The sequence below is a fragment of the Lepidochelys kempii genome, chromosome 5 (genome assembly GCF_965140285.1).
Source record: "Lepidochelys kempii isolate rLepKem1 chromosome 5, rLepKem1.hap1, whole genome shotgun sequence".
Lineage (NCBI taxonomy): Eukaryota > Metazoa > Chordata > Testudines > Cheloniidae > Lepidochelys > Lepidochelys kempii.
The window spans coordinates 69,831,329-69,853,130 of NC_136384.1; the positions used below are offsets into that span (position 1 = coordinate 69,831,329).

General features: G+C 44.1%; 1 protein-coding gene and 1 long non-coding RNA gene across 6 annotated transcripts in view; one reads left to right on the forward strand and one right to left on the reverse strand.

The window, feature by feature from the left end:
• PJA2 (praja ring finger ubiquitin ligase 2) overlaps positions 1 to 14,572 on the reverse strand; it is a 117,247-nt gene extending 102,675 nt beyond the window's left edge. The window contains exon 1 of one of the 5 annotated variants that reach the window (XM_073344665.2): positions 14,500 to 14,572. Coding sequence is in view for 1 of the 5 variants with exons in the window: in XM_073344658.2 (XP_073200759.2) it covers positions 8,123 to 8,228 (106 nt within the window). In the remaining 4 variants the exon portion in view is untranslated. Of the gene's footprint in view, positions 1 to 8,122; positions 10,950 to 13,144; positions 13,324 to 13,420; positions 13,608 to 14,499 lie in introns of those variants that run through there. The other 4 variants (XM_073344662.2, XM_073344661.2, XM_073344667.2 and 1 more) reach the window with 4 other exon arrangements.
• Positions 14,573 to 17,294: 2,722 nt separating this feature from the next.
• Positions 17,295 to 21,802, forward strand: part of LOC144930536 (uncharacterized) — a 43,896-nt gene continuing 39,388 nt past the window's right edge. The window contains exons 1-2 of the long non-coding RNA XR_013635744.1: positions 17,295 to 17,344; positions 19,049 to 19,142. This is a non-coding gene — a long non-coding RNA (uncharacterized LOC144930536). The remainder of the gene's footprint in view (positions 17,345 to 19,048; positions 19,143 to 21,802) is intronic.

Genomic DNA, 21,802 nt, shown 5'->3' on the forward strand with positions numbered 1-21,802 from the left:
TTAATGCACTTAGAGCATTTTGTGTGGGGACACACACAATCAACTATATAAAAACAATTTCTAAAAAACCGACTTCTATAAATTCAACCTAATTTCATAGTGTAGACATACCCTTAGTCTTGCTACTCCCATCATAAGATTACATATTCTCTCTCAAGGGGACCTGACAGTTCAAAAAGCTACACCCTCACTTTGACAAATACTATAAAGTGTTTGTCTAAGTGATTCTATCGTTCTAAAAAGAAAAGAACTTGTGGCCCCTTAGAGACTAACAAATTTATCTGAGCATAAGCTTTCATGACCTACAGCTCACTTCATCGGATGCATTCACTGGAAAATATGGTGGGGAGATTTATATACATAGAGAACATGAAACAATGGGTGTTGATAAATTGGTTAGTCTCTAAGGTGCCACAAGTACTCCTTTTCTTTTTGCGAATACAGAGTAACACAGCTGCTACTCTGAAACCTACGGTTCCAAAGTAGAATTTCAGATTTCTGAAAATTGAAGGCCTGATCTACCCTACACAATTATTCCAGTACAACTATGTTGGTTAGGACTACATGAAAAAAAAAATTATGCTGGCATCGGCTCCATAATGTAAGCATGGTCTTACATGACAGAAAGCCACAACTCAGCACAAAGATCATATCCTGAGAGGTATTTCTGCATAATTTCTCTTTTGTCTTATGCCAAGTACTGGCTATATTATGTTTAAATTAGCATGCTGCTAATCATTCACCTTCTGTGACACAGAGATTAAAATTATATTGTTTAAACGGTTAACCAATTAAAGGGAGAGGGGTTGGAGCTGCTCCGGCAGGCCCAGGGCTCGGGTCACGTTCGGCCGGCACGGGGGCTGCTGGGCCAGCCCAGGGGTTAATAGTTAAGGCAGGTTAACTGGTAAGACTAATGCTTACCAGTTAATATTTTACATCCCCACTTTCTATAACAACTTTGAATCTCTATTGCTCTGGAGTCTAAGTGGAAAATATGGACGTAGTTTAGCCTTAATTCTTTAGTTCTCTTCCACATTTTAAGCACAGTTCTACCAGTTTTTAATTCCTGTGACCTCTGAACTAAATAAATAAGTCTTGGTATGAATGCAAGAGAAGGCATGATAATTATTTCAACTTTATAGCAAGAACAAGACTGCCTCCTCTGATTTTCTCTGAGAAAATGTATTTACTAAGAAATGCTATTTTAAAAAAAAATAAAACTTCCTCAAGAAGTTTGAAGGTGCATAGGCACGTATGCATCACAGAGAACTGCAGGGTAGTTCTTAATCTAATTTTTTTTTAAAATGCCTTTAAAAACATTACTTTAAGTAACTATTCATCTGTTCTTACATTGTAGGCCAGCAGGTTCCCCAAGCTGTTTGCTAAACTAACCTCTGAAGATTAAATTGTTAATTCAGTCTCACATCTATTAGCGCTGGTAGCATCTGGAATTGTAAAAATCTACCTTCGAATATAAAAAAAATTTGTTTTGGTTTAACAGTAAACTTTGAAACGCCAAGCTATTAGATTAGTATTTATAGATTTGGGTTTTATTACTGATCTCAAGAAACAAATACAGTACATTTTTTGGAAAATATGTCGTTTTAAAATCATTTTCTGCTGAGCTAATTTGGGGCCCATTAGAAGGATGCCCCCCGACGCTCTTTTCTTCAAGAGCTCTGGAGAGTACAATTGACAAACACCCCACTGTATGCCTTCCTCACTATAAGTCATGAGATGAGTACATTGCAGCTGTTCCTGGGAACACACTTGCATGTTTCCAAGTTCCAGTTCCAATGCTCCTATTGAACTGATCTGCTTTTGTATTTGCCCAGCTTAATGATTATTTGTATAACACTACCACCCAGAGGCTGCTGTCAAGTTAGGGTCCTATTTTGCTGGGCGTCACACAAACACGCAAGTCTTGATCACTTCCTGATGAAAAACACAGCTTCTCATACCTACCTGCTTGTTCCAACTATAGTAATGTCTTGCAGGACTCTGACACTGAAGGCCCCTTTTAAAGAAGTCAAAGATAATCTTGCCACTCACAGTTCCAGAAAATCTGTGTTGCTTTGTAGTGTTTCCATGCGTCCACTAAGTTTACCTATCCTTTCAAAATGACAACTGTCTGGAATACTTTTCCTCCAACATCACGGCAACATTGCACTCTAGTAGATGCTGGTGTTCCCACAACTAGCTGAACACATACTTTCATAGAATCCTAGAATATCAGGGTTGGAAGGGACCTCAGGTGGTCTTCTAGTCCAACCCCCTGCTCAAAGCAGGACCAATCCCCAACTAAATCATCCCAGCCAGGGCTTTGTAAGCCTGACCTTAAAAATATCTAAGGAAGGAGATTCCACCACCTCCCTAGGTAACGCATTCCAGTGTTTCACCACCCTCCTAGTGAAAAAGTTTTTCTTAATATCTAACCTAAACCTCCCCCACTGCAATTTGAGACCATTACTCCTCGTTCTGTCATCTGCTACCACTGAGAACAGTCTAGAGCCATCCTCTTTGAAACCCTTTTCAGGTAGTTGAAAGCAGCTATCAAATCCCTCCTCATTCTTCTCTTCCGCAGACTAAACAATACCAGTTCCCTCAGCCTCTCCTCATAAGTCATGTGTTCCAGTCCCCTAATCATTTTTGTTGCCCTCCGCTGGACTCTTTCCAATTTTTCCACATCCTTCTTGGAGTGTGGGGCCCAAAACTGGACACAATACTCCAGATGAGGCCTCACCAATGTCGAATAGAGGGGAACGATCACGTCCCTCAATCTGCTGGCAATGCTCCTACTTATACAGCCCAAAATCCCATTGGCCTTCTTGGCAACAAGGGCACACCCTTTTGACTCATATCCAGCTTCTAGTCCACTGTAACCCCTAAGTCCTTTTCTGCAGAACTGCAGCCTAGCCATTCGGTCCCTAGTCCGTAGCGGTGGATTGGATTCTTCCGTCCTAAGTGCAGGACTCTGCACTTGTCCTTGTTGAACCTCATCAGATTTCTTTTGGCCCAATCCTCCAATTTGTCTAGGTCCCTCTGTATCCTATCCCTATCCTCCAGCGTATCTACCTCTCCTCCCAGTTTAGTGTCATCTGCAAACTTGCTGAGGGTGCAGTCCACACCATCCTCCAGATCATTAATGAAGATATTGAACAAAACCGGCCCCAGGACCGACCCTTGGGGCACTCCACTTGATACTGGCTGCCAACCAGACATGGAGCCATTGATTACTACCCGCTGAGCCCGACAATCTAGCCAACTTTCTATCCACCTTATAGTCCATTCATCCAGCCCATACTTCCTTAACTTGCTGGCAAGAATACTGTGGGAGACCACGTCAACAGCTTTGCTAAAGTCAAGGAACAACACGTCCACTGCTTTCCCCTCATCCACAAAGCCAGTTATCTCATCATAGAAGGCAATTAGATTAGTCAGGCATGACTTGCCCTTGGTGAATCCATGCTGACTGTTCCTGATCACTTTCCTCTCCTCTAAGTGCTGCAGAATTGATTCCTTGAGGACCTGCTCCATGATTTTTCCAAGGACTGAGGTGAGGCTGTCTGGCCTGTAGTTTCCAGGATCCTCCTTCTTCCCTTTTTTAAAGATGGGCACTACATTCTTCACATGTTGCAGCTAGCGTATTGCACAATGTCTAGATGTGAAACTTATCTCAAGCAGACAAATGAAGGTGCTTGTTCATACTTTCTTGCATACGGAGTTAGTTCATGCTGTATCTCATCTTCTGGAACTTGTCACTTGATAAAACTTCTTTTCCTAGAACAGTAATTGTCCTTGCTAGCTGCCCTATCTTCAAATGGATGAGAGGTTACTATTGAAAGGAGTTCTAATAAGAGCCTCGTATCTATTTGAGAAGATATATTGATTACAAATAGCCTGAACTTGAGTTTTGATATTGTTGATATCTGAGCTGCTATGCTTGTTGAGTCCCATGCCACTGGTTCTCATAGAATATTTTCAAGGAAGGGTGAAAGGTGATATCCCTATCCTCAAAGAAGATGCTACCAGAATCTTGGAAAGAATTCTAGAGATTTGAGAATTTGAACACCATCTGGCAATAGCATTTCATAAATCCATGAGAGGTAGTCAACTGTAACTAGAAAGATACACACTACTAAAACTAACTGTCATCAAATCTTTTGGGGACACTATGAGACCACTGACTATCATGCTAACCTGTATTATCGCAGTGTTTCCTTATTCTCCACCTATCTGTTGTATATACATGTAGTTTCTTGTCTTAGATAGTAAGCTCTTTAGGGCAGGGACTGACTTTTAGTTTTTTTAATATCTACCACAATGGGGTCCGGGTGCACAACTGGGACCTCTAGGTGCTACTGCAATACAAATAACTAAAAACCTCAGCTTGTTTACATTCTTGTGTTCCAACACAGCATGTATTTATAGCATTTTCTTTTATGAGTCACAAGACAACAGAAAATGCCACTGATACAGTCTTATTGCATCCCTTTCAAGGTAGTAGTACAGAGGTCAACATCTTCTTATTCTTCTCTTTCTTTTTTTTTAAATCTCAAGGAGTTTAGGGGGTAAAACACATTCTGTGTACTCATCATGAATTCTGTGGAGTACCTTAGGAAATTTCTTCTGTGACCCATCAGTCTGCAATAAGTTTTATCTAGAGAGTCTAAAAATGATATTCTGCCCCATACCTAAAGCTCTTTTTGACCTGGGGTGTCTTACCTAGTTCTCTATTGGATTTAACTGTATTTTCCCAAGTCTTGACATGTGTGTTCCTCTACTTACTATTTCTGTTACAAGACCTCTTTCCGATATAAGCAGAGTTCTTTCTATATCCATAGGAACAAAAAGAAAAATGGTCTTCAGATGCTGTGTGCCTTTATATGTCTTTGACAGAGGTCAGACAATCTTTTCTGCATGCTCTTTTACCAACTTTTCAAAATATTTTCCATTATGATACAACACCGACACCAACCTTCTACCCAACCAACTGAACCAAGTCTCTTCTACCCACTTCAAAAAAAGACCTACAACAGCCTCCACCACAAGCAGAATTTTTACCCCCCAAAAGAAGAAGTCGCCCACTAAGGATAGTGCCATTGTTATCGATTTCATGTGGAAGGTGCTCAGTTACTATAGTGATGTCTGACAGCATAAAAACATACAAGTCCAAAAAGCAGCATCGTGGTGATGCTTGAGTCTGTTAGGTAAAACTGTCCTTTAGCTACAGCAAAACACGCAAAAGCTGAAAAGTTGATTGAAATCTTGTAATAGCACCTGAGAAAACTATCTGGGGCATCTCCTTTCCTTGCTTTTCCACAAAGAGACCGTTTGATGACAAAGATGACAGTTTAATCAGAAAGGAGGTTACCTCACAGATTTCCACTGTGAAGTCTGCTCACTGTTCAAGGCTTGGTCTACAGAGTTAGGTCAACATAAGGCATCTTATGTTGACCTAATTATGTCAATGTACACATGCTCCTCGGGATGCAAGTGCCCTACTACACCAACATACCTCCACAAGAAGTGTAGGGCTTATGTCGGTGTAGTTAGGGCGATGCAGTGTCTGTGTAGAGACACTGCATTACTTATACTAGCTGTTCATTGGAGCCCTGAAATTGACAAGAAAGCTGGGCTGTCACAGAGGAGGGTGGATGGCTCCAGCTAAAGCATGGCTGCTCCCGGGCTTACTGCTCTAAGCCGGGCTGCACTCGCCCTGCTCCCCAGAGCCCAGCTGCCTCCCAGCTTCGTGCAGCATGCCCAACTGCTGCCTGTGCTCCCCACTCAGCTGCTGCTCAGAGGTTCCTGGCACCCCATGGGTGCTGCCCCCCCAACTGTCAGCTCCCCACCAGAGCCGGGGTCCCAGTTGTGAGCTCCCAGTCTCTCAGCACCCCATACTGCTCCTCTTAAGTCAATGGGAGTGCTCCTAGTGAGGACGCGCACCACCAACAGAAGGAGAGTAGCGTGGATATGAACTGCACTGTAATTACTGCAGTGGTTGTGAGATAACCTAACATAGGTCGACTTGCATTTCTAGTGTAGACATGCGCAGAGCTTTATAGCCTGGTAACCTACAGCATGACCCTTGTTGGGGTAGCGTCTACTCTCCTTTTATGGCTTCTGGTGTTTGTTTCATTTAATGAGGTAAGAGGCTATTTTCCTTTTCTTTACATGTGCCGATATTTCATTTGGAACTCTGAAGTACTTACTTCCCCCACTAAGACAAAATATTCAGAAGGAAAAAGCCTCTACTACTCTGTAACCCGGACTGACAGTTCCAATTCTGACTGAAACAGATGAATTACTGGTATAAAATAATCAATTTATATTTTTGCTTTTCAAAAACCCTGTTTATTTTTAAAAATATTTAAAGATGTTGAGTCACAAAAGCTGTATACAGGACAGAATATATGAAAATAAGCAAGTACAAACGTCTGTGGGTATACATACATAGCCAGTGCGATCCAAGCACCTATAACTTTCTTTCAGATGCATACAGAAAAGAACAAATCTAAAAACTGGAACAACCTTGCATATTTTTGCCAAATGAATGTTTCATTTGACATTTCATGCGAACTTGGTGCGGATCAAGGTCCTATGTAGAAGAATTTTCATGAAAATTGTTGAACTTTCCCTATCAAAAGTTAAAATTTGAAGGGAAAACCCTCCAAAATCAATATCCAAAGGGCATAAAAATCTCTTTATTCTTGAGCATATCTATTTATTTTTTAGAAGTCAGAGCTCAAAATAAAAGTAACCCAGCTATTACGAGTATAAGACTGCTGAGTCCAATAACGCATAATATAATTTTGATTAAGTTACAAGATACAATCACGTGATTGTATGTATACATTAATAAAATATTAACAGAGTTCTTAGACTTTCTTTTGTATTTCTTATTGCTACATTTTTCCTTCTGCGTTTATGGGAATTGGAGGTGGTAAGGGGCTGCTGCACAGAGCTTTTCTTAAAACTTGCTACTTTTTCTCATTTGAACTGAACTCATGTACTTTGAATTCATATAATTTGATTAAGTCAGACACCTGAGGCCTCAGATAAGGTGTCTAATATCCATCTTAAGTTTCTCACATTTGAACAATCCTCTTAGATGCTAACACTGATTTAGAACAGTTAATTTCAGCAGGAGAAGATTGAGACATTTCTCCCCACTGTCATGAACGCTTATCTTAATACTTCACGTGGCACTCTGGTTCTGCCATACCTTTGAAGTATGTTAAATTAATTAGTAAAAGATGAGGACATTTTAGCACTTACATGTCTGTGTTGCTGATATTTAACAAGCTGTGAGTTACCTACACTCATTGTTTGTTCCCACCCTGTACCTGTGGTTTAGATCTAGAGTTCTCTGGACCACGTCTTCTAGGTCTTCAGAGTTTTCTTTTACTTAGCTATGCTAAAATACAACTTGTATGCTGTGTCAGCAGCTACAACTTTTGAGTGCTTTCTTAGAGCATAAAACAAAGCTCTAACCACTAATATCAAGTAACATTTGTTTAGAAATTATTGCTATTAACTGAAAGAAACTGACTAAAAGAATCAGACAAAAACAACCACCCTGACTGCTTAGTCTTCTCTTTGCCAAGGCAAAGCTTCTGGTAGGAGCCGCTCATCTTCACTGCTACAGGGTCAGCATATGACTGACACTCGGTGGAACCTGTTCCTTTGGGGGTTGGACTAGATGACCTCCTGAGGTCCCTTCCGGCCCTGATATTCTATGATTCACTGTTGAATTAGTTCCAATAACTGTCCTTGTATCAGCTGAGCAATGCATTACTGCAAACGTTTCTGGTCATTTCTTTGACAGACAACACACCAGATCTGTCAATAAAGTTAAGGCTGTTGGAACCAACAAAAGGAAGAAGATTCAAACAAAACCAAAAAGTTCCATCCTTAAGTCATGCTGCTGCACCTTTTGAAAAGATAAGAAACACCATGGCAAAGCATGAGCCTAGAATGGAATGCAGAAGTTGTGGAGTTCCCATCCCTACCTCCATCTTTGAGTTGCCTTGTTTTGACATGTTGAAAGTTGTACATGTAATAATTTAAAAGTTGTTTCAATATAACTTAGATTTGTTTCTTTCAAATACATTTTGCTCACCTACTAATAAAAAGTAGATCCTAAACTGAACTCCAGGGACTGTTTTACTATGATGCTGGTACACAGCAAGTAATAAAGCTGGTGAAGTTTGTGCCAATACTGGCATATGGACTGTATTACAGATTTTCTCAGCCCTTAATCTGTTCAGAAAAAGACAGAAGGGTTTTTATGAGCATTCTAATAAATAAAGTAGTACATACACATTCCCTATGGTTCTATTTTGTATCAAACATTACCATTTTTCAGAAGTATTGCAACAAAACTTTATTAAAATGTAAATCATATGTTCACAGCTCCAGTTATCTTGCATTGTAAATAACAATCTACCTATATTATAAGCTCTTCAGGTAAAGGAACTGTGACACAGGAATATCTTTGTGCCAACTGGTAGAGGGCCTGAACGGGGAAGGTATAGAGTTTTATTGGGATCCTCTGTGTCAAGTATACATACAATAATTCACCAAAGTGTGACATGTGAAGTCTCTACTGAAAGACAGTATCCCACTGATTATCAATCATTTCAAAATGTATGTATGGAAAATATTTAAGAAGTTAAGTATCTAAACCAGAAATTATGTTTTTAAGGTATGTAAGTTAAGGCCGGTCACCAGAAGGTGATAAACATGCTCCTTTTAAGTAGGAGGGAAGAGACCCTTCTCACTCTGGCTGGTCACATGTGTGATATTGTCTGCTTCACAATGGAGGTCCCTCCACAGACAGATCAGAACGATAATCAAGAGTTTGTGACATCTTCAAGAGAAAAAACTGCAGGAAACACTTTCAGCAGAGAGGTATCTTGTTTACACATAAAGACAATGGATTTTTGGGGTACAACTGGAGGTCCTGAGGTACACCCTGGATCCTTCACCGAGGATACTGTCAACGTGTTCTGTTTTAAGAAAGGAGGGTCACAGCTAACTTAGCTAGAACATAAAAATGACCATATTGGGTCAGACCAATGATCCATCTAACCCAGTATCCTGTCTTCCAACGGTGCCGAAAATGCCAGGTGCTTCAGAGGGAATGACTAGAACAGGTAATCATTAAGTGGTCCATCCCCCGTTAACCATTCCCAGCTTCTGGCAAACAGAGGCTAGGGACACTTCAGAGCATAGTTTTGCTCTGAAAATGCTACAGAGACTTTGGGTGAACTAAACTTCATTAGACAGGAGAATATCTTGTTAATTAAGTCCAGGCTCTAGAATGTGTGTTATGTTTTTTATTTCACAAGTAACCACTTGTTTCCAAACCTTTTATTTGCTACTTCTCAAATCTCCGTATGTTGTCAAATACATTTTTACAGGTGTGAAAAAAAGTGAAATGCTGTGTGTTAAATGGAGTGCTGCTCTGAGGTGTAGCTGGTAAACTGGGGGGTACCGTTCCTTTGGGAGCAGTGAATCTCTGAACTCTAAGTGTCCAGTGAACCAGCGGCTGGACAATCCAAGGGGACACTCAGAAGGTTCAGGTGTTGGAGCGTGCATTTTGCTAACCTGCAGATAGATAACAGAGCCTGCGTAAAGTAATGCTGCCCGTGGTCAGTGAAGTCAAGGAGCTGACACTCTGCAGGCGCAGAGACGGCTTTCTCATGCTAAGGGTGGATGGTAGCGAGGTGCCTCATAATTCTGGGTACTGCTAGGAATCATCACAGACAGTCTCTCTTATATGTTTATACTGTGCTTAGCACAATGGAGCCCTGGCCTCTAGGCCCTATCACAGTACAAAATAAAGTAATAAGATTCATCTATTTCAAGACTACGCCAGGCCAAAGCAAAAGGGACCAAGAATCACCAAAAAAACCCCCAGCCCTCCCACCAAAAAAAAAACAACCAGACCCACAAACCAATGAGTACTTCTGATTCCATGCAAAATAGTGTATTTATACAAAGTGATGATGGTGCCATCCTGAACTGTTGCTACTAATACCCATCACAGCATTCTCTGAGTTAACCCAGTACACTAGATTAAACACTTTTCAGTTAATATACTGAATTCTTTGGGGGGGAACAGGTCCTTTTCATGGAAAAACTCCACAACTGACCCAGCACAATAAAACTGGGTCAAAAATGTGCCTTGTTTTGATGTTGATTTGATTTGCAAAATAATGACATACTTTCTTCACTGCACTGCTTATGCACTGAATTAGCAAAATAGACAAAAATCAATACCTGTGAAAGAGCACTATTTATACAATGTTAAGCTTGACTTTTTAAGTCAAGAAATGTAAAAGTTATGTTTCCTACAGCAACAATAGCTTGACCACATTGCACATGTGTAGTCATCTCTATCACTTGTACACCATTTGCATTTGCCTTATTACCTCTGCAATATGGCTACAGTAAACAATTTACTTTCTTGATTCATGTGTGTTGATTTTTAAACATTTATCTTACATTAACAGTTTTAGGGAAAATAACTTCTATACAATCTCTGATGCAAATATATACTTGTATAATCAAGTAAACAAAATGGTTTATATCTGGTGTACTGCATCACAGATACATAAATATTTACACAGCTTATTTTTAAAATCATTTTTTTCAATCATGTCACTAGTCTTAAATGAACATCAAGTCCATGAAGTACAGAAGTTTTAAAAAGCTATCAGAGCACAAAAATAAAATTTGAAAGTTCTCTTTACTGCTGGGAGGCCCCCTTCCTCCCCACCCCCCAAGATGGTCAAATGGAATTTTATCAAATATAACAAAAGAAATTCACATGCAGCACAATTTCAGCCCCAAAGGTAGCACAGTTTAGAGGGATAAGCGTATATAACACAGTTCAAGATTCATACCAGAAAACTGGTCTCTACAGAGACATTAAAAACACAAAGCAGCACCTTAAACCCACCCAAGTCAGTAAGCCTGAGAGACCTGGCTCCTCTGCGAACTATATAGTATCACATATATGACCCTGTTTAGTTTACAATTTTGAATTTTTTTAAACATTGTTTTCATCCTTTGAATATGCAGAGATTGTGCAATATATGTGTATTTACATGAATGTATAACACATGTCTGTGAAATCACTTTCAGTGGTATCTGGTCGGATACTATGCAAGTGTTCAAAATGTTCTTTATTTTAAAATATCGTTAATTCCACTATAATTAGGTCACTTAGGGTATGTCTACACAGCAAAGAAAAATCACATAGCTGGCCTCTGCCAGCCAACTCAGGCCTGGGAGGCTCAGTCCACAGGGCTGTTTCACTGCTGTGGAGACTTCCAGTCTTAGGCTAGAACTCAGGCTCCAGGGCCATGAGAGGGTCCTAGAGCTTGGGCTGGATCCATCCTGCAAGATCCTAGAGCCAGGTCTTCAGCCCGAGACCTGAAGTCTACAAAAAATTCACACCCCTGAATTCAACCCTGAGAAGGCCCACCCCACTGGGCAGAAACCCCTACACCACCACCCTACTGCAAGTCAGAGGTCCCAAGCTCTTCCCCCCCCACCCCCGGCCCCACACAGTCTGGTAGGTGGAAAATGGGGCAGGGCATGGTGGGGGGGGTGGGGCTGTGAGCTGCACTTTAACAGTAAGAGAGACGCATGTGGCTCGCAAGCCAGTTTGGCCACCCCTGGCATAGACATAGCCTAAGTACGTACAGACTGTTATCGTAAGAATATAAGAATGGCCATATGGAGTCAGATCAATGGTCCATCTAGCCAGTATCCTATCTTCCGACAGTGGCCAATACCAGGTACTTCACAGGGAATGAACAGAACAAGTAATCATCAACTGATCCATCTCCTGGTCACCCATTCCTGCCTTCCAGCAAACGGAGGCTAAGAACACTTCAGAGCACGGTTTTGCATCCCTGTCCATCCTGGCTAATAGCCATTGATAGACCCATCCTCCATTAACTTATCTAGTTCTTTTTTTAACCCTGTCAGTTTCTTGGCCTTCACAACATCCTCTGGCAAACAGTTCCACAGGTTGACTATGCACTGTGTGAAGAAATACTTCCTTTTGTTTGTTTTAAACCTGTTGCCTCTTAATTTCATTTGGTGATCCCTAGTTATTGTATTATCAGGAAGAGTAACTAAAACTTCCTTGTTTACTTTCTCCACACCAATTGTGATTTTATAGATCTCCCCCTTTAGTTGTCTCTTTCCTAAGCTGGAACACCCCAGTCTTATTAATCTCTCTTCATATGGAAGTTGTTCCATACCCCTAATCACTTCTGTTGCCCTTTTCTGTAACTTTTCCAAAATATCTTTTTTGAGATGGGGTGACCACATCTGCACACAGTATTCAACATGTGGGCATACTATGGATTTATATAGAAGCAATACCAGCCTTCACATTTATGATGTGCTTCTACTTATGGCCCCAATCCTGCAGACGCCCAGGTATACTCAATGTGCGGGATGAACTGCGGGCCCCTTCTAGCCCTACGTATCTATGGTTCTATATTTTACATTACTTGCACAAGCAGCCCCATTTGATTAAAGCGACTCTTCACACACATGAAGTTATGCACACAGGGGAATGGTTTGCAGCATGGAGGCCCAGATGTGTTCACTGACTGTGACCAGGACTCCACAACCCAGTGCCCCACAGAACTTAACTGGTAATGAAAAAGGTGTCAGGCCTCAAGCAATTCGGTACTGAGACTCAAGTAATTTTTTTTTACATTTATAACTGATGCAGCAAGCCCAGAGGTGCCGGGGCTATGAGCCTCCGGCTTCCAGGGCTCAGCCTTGACACACACTAAATACTGACAGGTTTCAGAGTAGCAGCCCCACCCACATGTACCCTGCTCCCCACTACCCTCCCTAGGCGCCCCCCACCCCCACTTATTTCCCACTCTATGGGTCACAGCTGCCCCGGTGGCCACCACATCCCCCAGGCACCCCCCCCCTCACTGACTAGACCATGCCCAGCCCCACCCCGCAGCTCCTCCTACCCCCTCGCGCCTCCCAGTCCCTGCTGCCAGCAGCGCTGGCCGATCCCCCACCCGGGCCTGCACAAGCCTGGAGAGGCGTGGAGCCGAGACCCGTCGTCAAGCCCGGGGGAAGCGGCCTGTACCGAGGCGGCGGTTCCGGCCCAGGCGCTCCCCTCAGTCCCGGGCTGCGCCGCTCCTGCCCCGCACCGGGCACCCGGGCAAACGGGTCAGACCCCCGGGGAAACCAAGAAGGGACGGGTCGCGCCCGCGACAGCCCGGGGGCCGGGGCTCCCCCCGTGACAGGCCGCGGCACGGAGCGGCCGGGCCCAACCGCCCGGGATCCTCCCGAGCCAGCCACGCTCCCGCGCAACGGGGGCCATTCCCCCGAACCCGCCGGCCAGGCCGGCCCCTGCACTCACCCCTCCCCGGTCCCGACTCACCCGCCTCCTCCAGGCCGGGTCCCGGCACCAAAGCCTGGGCCCCGACACAACCTCAGCGAGAGCCAGCCGGGCCAATCCCGGCCCGCTACACCGCCAGAGCCAGCCAATCCCGGGCCGCACTGCGGAGACACCAGCCAATCCTTGCAGAGATGGGGAGAGGATGGGAACCCATGGGTCCGCCCGCTACTGCTGCTGTAGGTTTCAGGGGAAGGAAATGACTGAACTAAGCTACACATACAGCTATGGCTCTCCCTACGGCCACACGCGCCCACCCAGAGCCACCCTCATCCCAAGAGCCACACACAGAGAGAGCTACAGTCCTCTCTAGAGACACACGCAGAGCTACACTGTTCCCTAGAACCACACACACAGAACTACATTCCTGCCTGGAGCCACAGAGAGAAACTACACCAACAGATGCTGCAGCACCCCCTGGCTTGAAGTGATTTCCATTATACACAGCGTTTACAGTTTGGTTCAATGGCTCTCAGCACCCCCACTATAAAAATTGTTCCTATCACCCCTAGCTACACCCTTCTCTAGAGATACATACAGAGCTACACTTTTTCCTAGAACCATGCACACACAACTATACCCTCTCTAGAGCCACCCACACACAGAGCTACACTTCATCCCAAAGATACACACAGAGCTACATACATTCCTCCCTATGCCCATTCAGAGCTACAACCCCTCTAGAACCACAGCCACACACACACAGTTAGACTCTACCCTAGAGATACACACAAAGCTACGCCCTTCCCTAGAGCCACAGATATAGAGCTACACTTCTCCCTAGAGACACACAGGGAGCTACACTTCTACCCCAGAGCTATGCACACACAAAGAACTACACCCATCCTTAGAACCTCTCTCACACAGAGGCCTGATCTGCACTAAGAAGTAAGGTCAATATAATTACATCGCTCAGGGGTGTGAAACATCCATGTCCCTGAGCGACACAATTAAACCAGCCTAACCCCTGGTGTAGAGAGCACTAGGTCAATGGGAGAATTCTCCCGTCAACCTAGCTGCCACCTCCTGTGGAGGTGGATTACCTATGCCAATGGGACAAGTCTTCCTGTCAGCCAGTGGTGCAAGTAGAAATCATTTTTCTTGCCAGTACTGCACTCATGGGAGGGACACAAGGGGGGCATGTGACCTCCTCACATGACCCTCCATATGACTCCTCCCTGCCCTGCACCCAGCCCGGGGCCCCCACGCTCTTCCCGTCCCCTCTGACACCTCCCTTTGTATATAGAAACATCAACATGCTTAACTACTCACTTTCCTCCCAAATATGTAGTATTCAGTCTGTTTATATGGAATATGGGAGTTGGGTGAGGAGCCATTTCAGCATATGTATGACTTATTAAAAGACAAATTTTAAGTAGAACTGTATCCTAAACTGCATTATGGCATTATACCCAAACATTGCATTTCAATGCAGGCTTCAACTTCCTTTATAGGAACAGACTCCTAAAACTCTTACCAGTCCACAGAAGTGATCCACAGATATGCAAATAGTCCCATTGTGTTCAATGGGATTGATCAAATGATTAAGAGTTTACAGGATTAGGTTCCAAGTTTGTAAATTGTTCTGGATAAAACTGACAATGCCTGAGCTGTCAGATCAGAAGGCATGTAATTCAGATAAAGGTGGGCAGATATGTGATAAGTGTTAGCTCCGTTGCTAAGATGAGGAACATATTTTTCAGCAACATTCTTGGCAGATTCCTGAGGCAGCTGGTTTAAGGCCATCAATGTTCGGCATTATAATCTTCACTTATAGTTCTCTCACCCACAAAGCTGGAAAATGAGACATTTGTTTTGCTGCTCCAGTTCCAGTTAACAAAATGCATGATAGACTAGTTTGGCTGCAAAGAAGAATTATATCTACACTGGGGACAACTCATGATTCCCATCAGGCTGCAGAACTGGGCTGACATCAGAATCCAAACATCCTCTGGTCAGTGCAAGCAGAGGCATTCCTCTAATGATTTAGACTTGATGTGATGCAGTATGGATGTCATGGATAATTCAGACCAATGGAGAGAAACAGTATCAAAAACACTGTTTAAACACCTTCTGTCCCCTCCAATCCCTCCCCTCTTGAGGACTCCTGACCAAGGTAACAGCACAATACATATGCTCTGAAACCTTTGTTTAAGTTTGTTAGCATATGTATTGTGCTGTTAAAGCCATTTAAAGAATGAATGGCCTCCCTAGCCTCGTTCTGCTCCTTTAAGGAGCAGAGCACAGCTCCTCCCCACCCCTGGAGTTGTGGGCAGGGGGCTAGGCCAAAGTCTTTCCAGTACTCTGTACCTGCTAAAAATGTCTTGCCAGTACTGCGTACTGGAGGGTACCGTCCTACTTGCACTCCTGCTGTCAGCATAGGTAGTGTCTTCACTGAAGTGCTACAGCAATGCAGCAAAGGAGGTGTGCCATTGCAGCGTTTTAAGTGTAGAAAAACCCAGAGCTACCCACCTCCCCAGAGACAGAGCTACACACAAGGAGAGATCTACTCCCCTTCCTAGAGTCACACTCACACACACACACACACAAAGCTACACCCCTCCCTAGAACCACACACATGGAGTTACAATGCTCCTTAGAACCACACACACAGAGCTACACCACTCTCTAGAGCAACACGCACACACAGAGCTACCCTCCTCCCCCAGAGCTATGCACCAGAGATACACCCCTGCGTAGAACCACACACATACAGTGCTACACCTCTCCCTAGACATAGATGCACAGTGCTACATTCCTCCCCAAGAGCTACACACTGAGCTACACTAGATTCCCCTCTGCACAGAGCTATACGCCTCTCCAAAGCCACCCACACAGCTACGTCCCTCCCAAATTATACACACACACAGCTACACCCTTCCCCAAAGCTATGCACAGCTACACCCCTCCAACGAGACACACACAGTTCTACAGAGCTATACTCCTCCCCTTAGTGCTGCACACAGACACAGAGCTACAACCCTCCACAGAGACACACAGACAGAGATCCACCCCTCCTCAGAGACATACACACACACAGTTGCATCCCTCCCTGGCCCCGCCAGAACTGGCAGACAGACACATACAGTAGTATACATAGTGTTGATAACTTTTGCAATGTTTGGTGTGTTTACTGTACTTAAGCCCCAATTCCTGAAGTCTAATGACTAGGAGAGAATCTCAACTTTCAGTTTTCAAAGGAAAGTTTCTAGCTCTCTTGGAGAAAAGCCTGAAAACGTGAAAAGTGAAAATGAAAAATGTAAAGCCAGTTTTGTGATTATTAAATGCTTGGGATTGGCAAACTATACCCAGAACCACATGCAAGGTACCATACATAAACCCAATATCACAACCAGGCTACACAGAATATGCACCCAGTGAAAACACACAAATGGGGTACACACACACACATGCACAGACACACACACAAAGTACTGCACTACACTTCACCGTAGGGAGATGGGGTGACCACATGTCCGGTTTTCAACTGGAACACCTGGTCAAAAAGGGACTCTGGCAGCTCCGGTCAGCACTGCCAACCGGGCCATTAAAAGCGCAGTCAGCGGTGCTTCAGCGTTAAGGCAGGTTAGTCCCTACCAGTCCTGGGGCACCAGCAGGTCCAGCTTCTAAGTGGGGGGGGGGGGCTGTCATAAATATAAAGGGAAGGGTAAACCCCTTTGAAATCCCTCCTGGCCAGGGGAAAGCTCCTCTCACCTGTAAAGGGTTAAGAAGCTAAAGGTAACCTCGCTGGCACCTGACCAAAATGACCAATGAGGAGACAAGATACTTTCAAAAGCTGGGAGGAGGGAGAGAAACAAAGGGTCTTTGTGTCTGTCTATAGTCTGTCTTTGTCGGGGATAGACCAGGAATGGAGTCTTAGAACTTTTAGTAAGTAATCTAGCTAGGTATGTGTTAGATTATGATTTCTTTAAATGGCTGAGAAAAGAATTGTGCTGAATAGAATAACTATTTCTGTCTGTGTATCTTTTTTGTAACTTAAGGTTTTGCCTAGAGGGGTTCTCTATGTTTTTGAATCTAATTACCCTGTAAGATATCTACCATCCTGATTTTACAGGGGGGATTTCTTCATTTCTATTTACTTCTATTTTTATTAAAAGTCTTCTTGTAAGAAACTGAATGCTTTTTCATTGTTCTCAGATCCAAGGGTTTGGGTCTGTGGTCACCTATGCAAATTGGTGAGGCTTTTTATCCAACATTTCCCAGGAAAGGGGGGGTGCAAGTGTTGGGAGGATTGTTCATTGTTCTTAAGATCCAAGGGTCTGGGTCTGTAGTCACCTAGGCAAATTGGTGACGCTTTTACCAAACCTTGTCCAGGAAGTGGGGTGCAAGGTTTTGGGAAGTATTTTGGGGGGAAGGACGCGTCCAAACAGCTCTTCCCCAGTAACCAGTATTAGTTTGTGGTGGTAGCGGCCAGTCCAAGGACAACGGGTGGAATATTTTGTACCTTGGGGAAGTTTTGACCTAAGCTGGTAAAGATAAGCTTAGGAGGTTTTTCATGCAGGTCCCCACATCTGTACCCTAGAGTTCAGAGTGGGGGAGGAACCTTGACAGGGGCAATGGGCTCTGCATGCTGCCCCCGCTCCGAGCACTGGCTGCACACTCCCATTGGCCGGTTCCCAGCCAATGGGAGCTGGAGGGGGTGGGGGCAGTGCCTGCAGGCGAGAATGGCACGTGGAGTCTCCTGGCCCCCTCCTCCTAGGACCTGGACATGCTGGCTGCTTCTGGGGAATGCGCAGTATGGAGCCAGGACAGGCAGGCAGCCTGCCTTAGCCACACCCCAGCCTGGAACCCCCTCCTGAACCCCAAACCCCTCATCCCAGGTCCCACCCCAGAGCCAGTACCCCCACCCCAGAGCCCTCTCACCTCTCACACCCCAACCCTCTGCCTCAACCCACAGCCCCCTCCCACATTCTGAATCCCTTGGCCACACCCCCCAGTCTGGAGCCCCCTCCTTCACCCCAAACCTTTCATCCACAGCCCCACCCCAGAGCCAGCACTCCCAGCCCAGAGCCCTCACCCCCCTGCACCCCAACCCCTGCCTCAACCTGCAACCCCCTCCTGCACTCCAAATCCCTCGGCCCCACCCCCCACCCTGATGCCCCCTCCTGCATCTCAAACCCCTCATCCCCAGCCCCACACCAGAGCCTACCCACCCCAGCTGGAGCCCTCACCCCCTCCCACACCCCAACTCCCTGCCCCAGCCCGGAGTCCCTTCCTGAACCCTGAACCCCTCATTTCTGGCCCCACCCCAGAGCCCACACCCCCAGTTAGAGCCCTCATCCACTCCCACTCCCCAACCCCCTGTCCCAGCCCAGTGAAAGTCAATGAGGTGGGGGAGAGCAAGCCACCGAGGGAGGGGAAATATAGTGAGTGGGGCGCAGGGCCTCGAGGAAGTGGTGGAGCAGGGGTGGGGCCTCGGGGAAGGGGTGGGGCTCGGGTGTTCGGTTTTGTGCAACTAGGAATTTGGCAACCCTATGGGGAGTGACAGGCAGAGAGGCACTCCCTACAGCCCTAACCATGGAGTTTGCATCTATCTCTGACAGACATGTGAGGTTTCTGTCTCTTTTACAGTTTGCCAACACTTGTAGCCTGTCATGCCCAGAACGGATTATTGAATTCAACTGAACTGATGTGACATCTCACCTGATGTGACATCTCACCTAGAGTGAGTTTTTTTTTTCTTTCTGAGTTGTTTATTGGTTTATTGAATAAATTGTTGTTAGTTTTTCATCATTATAACAATCATGGTAAAGGGCAAGTAGAAAAGATTTTGGGCCTGGGCTGGTAATTTTTCATCTTCCATTTGAGGGTAGTTGCACTGGTCAGAGAGACTGGCAGAAAGAACTTCTACATTGCAGTGTAGAGATACATAGGCAAAGTGGCACACACTGTTCTGTGGAGAGAGAGACAGAGAGACGGAGCGCACAAAAGATGTGCACTGTATAGTGCAAACAGAAACAGGTAGAGAGAGAGAATGACTGAGAGACTTGTGTTGGGCCTGGTACAAGAATGTGGAGAGAAAAAGTATTCCATGCACTGAACTATGTGTACAGAGGCAGGCAGAGAAATGCACTGCATTTTGGAGAAAGAGAGAAAACTATAGTATATGTTAAGAAAGACATACGGTCATAGACAAGTGAGAGCTAAACATACTGTGTTATTCATACAGAGACAAGTTCAGCTCTAAATTACTATTATCCATAAAGTTGAAAAGTGACCTTTTATTCAACTACTATAAGTAGCTGATTGATAAAACTTGTTCTCAATCTTCAAAGATGTCTCAAATCACCAGCTTTGTTTGGAATAATACTGAGTGGAATACAGAATATGGAATAATAGTACTGAGTGGACGTGTAGGCTCTAAATTTTACGTTGTTTTATTTTTGAGTACAGTTATGTAAAAAAAATAATTCTACATTTGTAAGTTGCACTTTCAGGATAAATAGCTTGTGCTACAGTACCTGTATGAGGTGAACTGAAAAATACTATTTATTTTGCTTATCTTTTTTACAGTGCAAATATTTGTAATAAAAAATAATAATCCCAAGTGAGCACTGCATACTTTGTATTCTGTGTTGTAAATGGAATCAATATATTTGAAAATCTAGAAAACACCCAAAAATATTTAAATAAATTGTATTCTACTATTGTTTAACAGTGATATTAAAACATCGATTAATTGTGACTGTTTTTTTTAATCTCGCAATTAATTGTGATTAAGCTTTTTAAACATTTGACAATGTTTCTTATACAACACTTATGGAAACATAATAATAGCTTTGACAAAGATGTCAGTCTTAATTAAAAGAAATGACTGTATATGTGTAAATGGCATCGTTTATATCTTAATTGTGGAACAAGAGAGAACTCCTCAGGCAGATTAACTTCTAACCCATGAAAACTGTAACACATGATTTACTATGCAATAAGGGCATGATTCAAAACCCATTGAAGCCTGGTTGCCTTTATTATTTATTAACTCTTATCTGTTAACCTCTGTTTTTTATGACAAACTCTAGCCTACGTTCTCATTTTTGTTAAGTTCTCAATGTGCTATTTTTCATAACGTTTTATCACACTATTTTGTATTTTTATATTTTATTGGTTTTGTTACTAGTTCTCCCCTTCAGCACTAATTCTTATATTCACCTTTCATCTATTAGTTAACTTCACTTTTTTCCCTTTCTTGTTTAATTAAATCTTACCTATTACTTCCCCTTCTTACTATTCCGCATCCGTTGTCATTGCAAGGGCTAGCCTATCTCCCCTTTAGTTGTCCACTCTGTCTGTTCTCTCTGACTAATCCCCGTTCTCCTGCAGATGAATAATTTGCTAAATTAATTCTGTGGGTGTCAGAGTGTGAAGATCTGTTCACATTGTTGTCATTCTGCACATTATCTTGCCTCTTGAGGGACTTGGGGCCTTTTATGGGTTAGCTTTGGAAGGGTGTATTGGTGGTGAAGATTCTGTCCTATGTGGCAAGATAATACTAGGGGCATGATATGCCAGGTTGGCTCCCCATTTCTATCCAGATAAAGTAACATATTACCCAGGTCTGGGGGGACAAGGGGCCAGTGGTAAACCACAGTGGGTCCAGGTGGTAATAGTCCCACCCATGGCTGAAACATATCTTTCCCTGACTCAGTAAACCTGACCATTTCAGAACCAAAAGGAGAATCAACAAAACATTTTTCCAAGTGGGAGTGGATGGGAAAAGGCCCTGCGGTGGAGGGACACTAGGGCCCAAGTACCACTTGCAAGCCTGGAGGTAGTAGATCCCTCAAGAATTATCCCTGATAAACTCCTGACCATTCAGAGAATAACAGGATCCCCTTTCCAAATTCCAGTGCCTCACAAGGAGAGGGGCTCTGTTCTTCTCTCCTCGCTCCTCTCTCCCAGCATGTTTGGACACTGTCTCTGGCACTTCTCTAGCACTAGCCAGGCTCTCTCAGGCAGAAGCAGCTGCATCTCGCTCCCCGCCCAGCTGCCAGGGAGAGCGACTCAACCTGCGAGAGGGAGGCACAGGGAGAGAAGGACAGAGAGCCCCTCCCTGCATTTAACATGGGGTGGGGAGAACACTGCGGCTCCAGGCTGGGCGCAAGGCGGGAGGGATCACTGGGCAGGGGAGACACATGAGGTGGTCATATGTACTCCCCTTTAGCTTGTGCCCCCCTACTATAAGGAGGCACAAGTCATCTTGACAGCTGAGAGCCTGAAACTGTAAGTAGAGGAGTACTTGTGGCACCTTAGAGACTAACAAATTTATTTGAGCATAAGCTTTCATGAGCTACAGCTCACTTCATCGGATGCATACAATGGAAAATA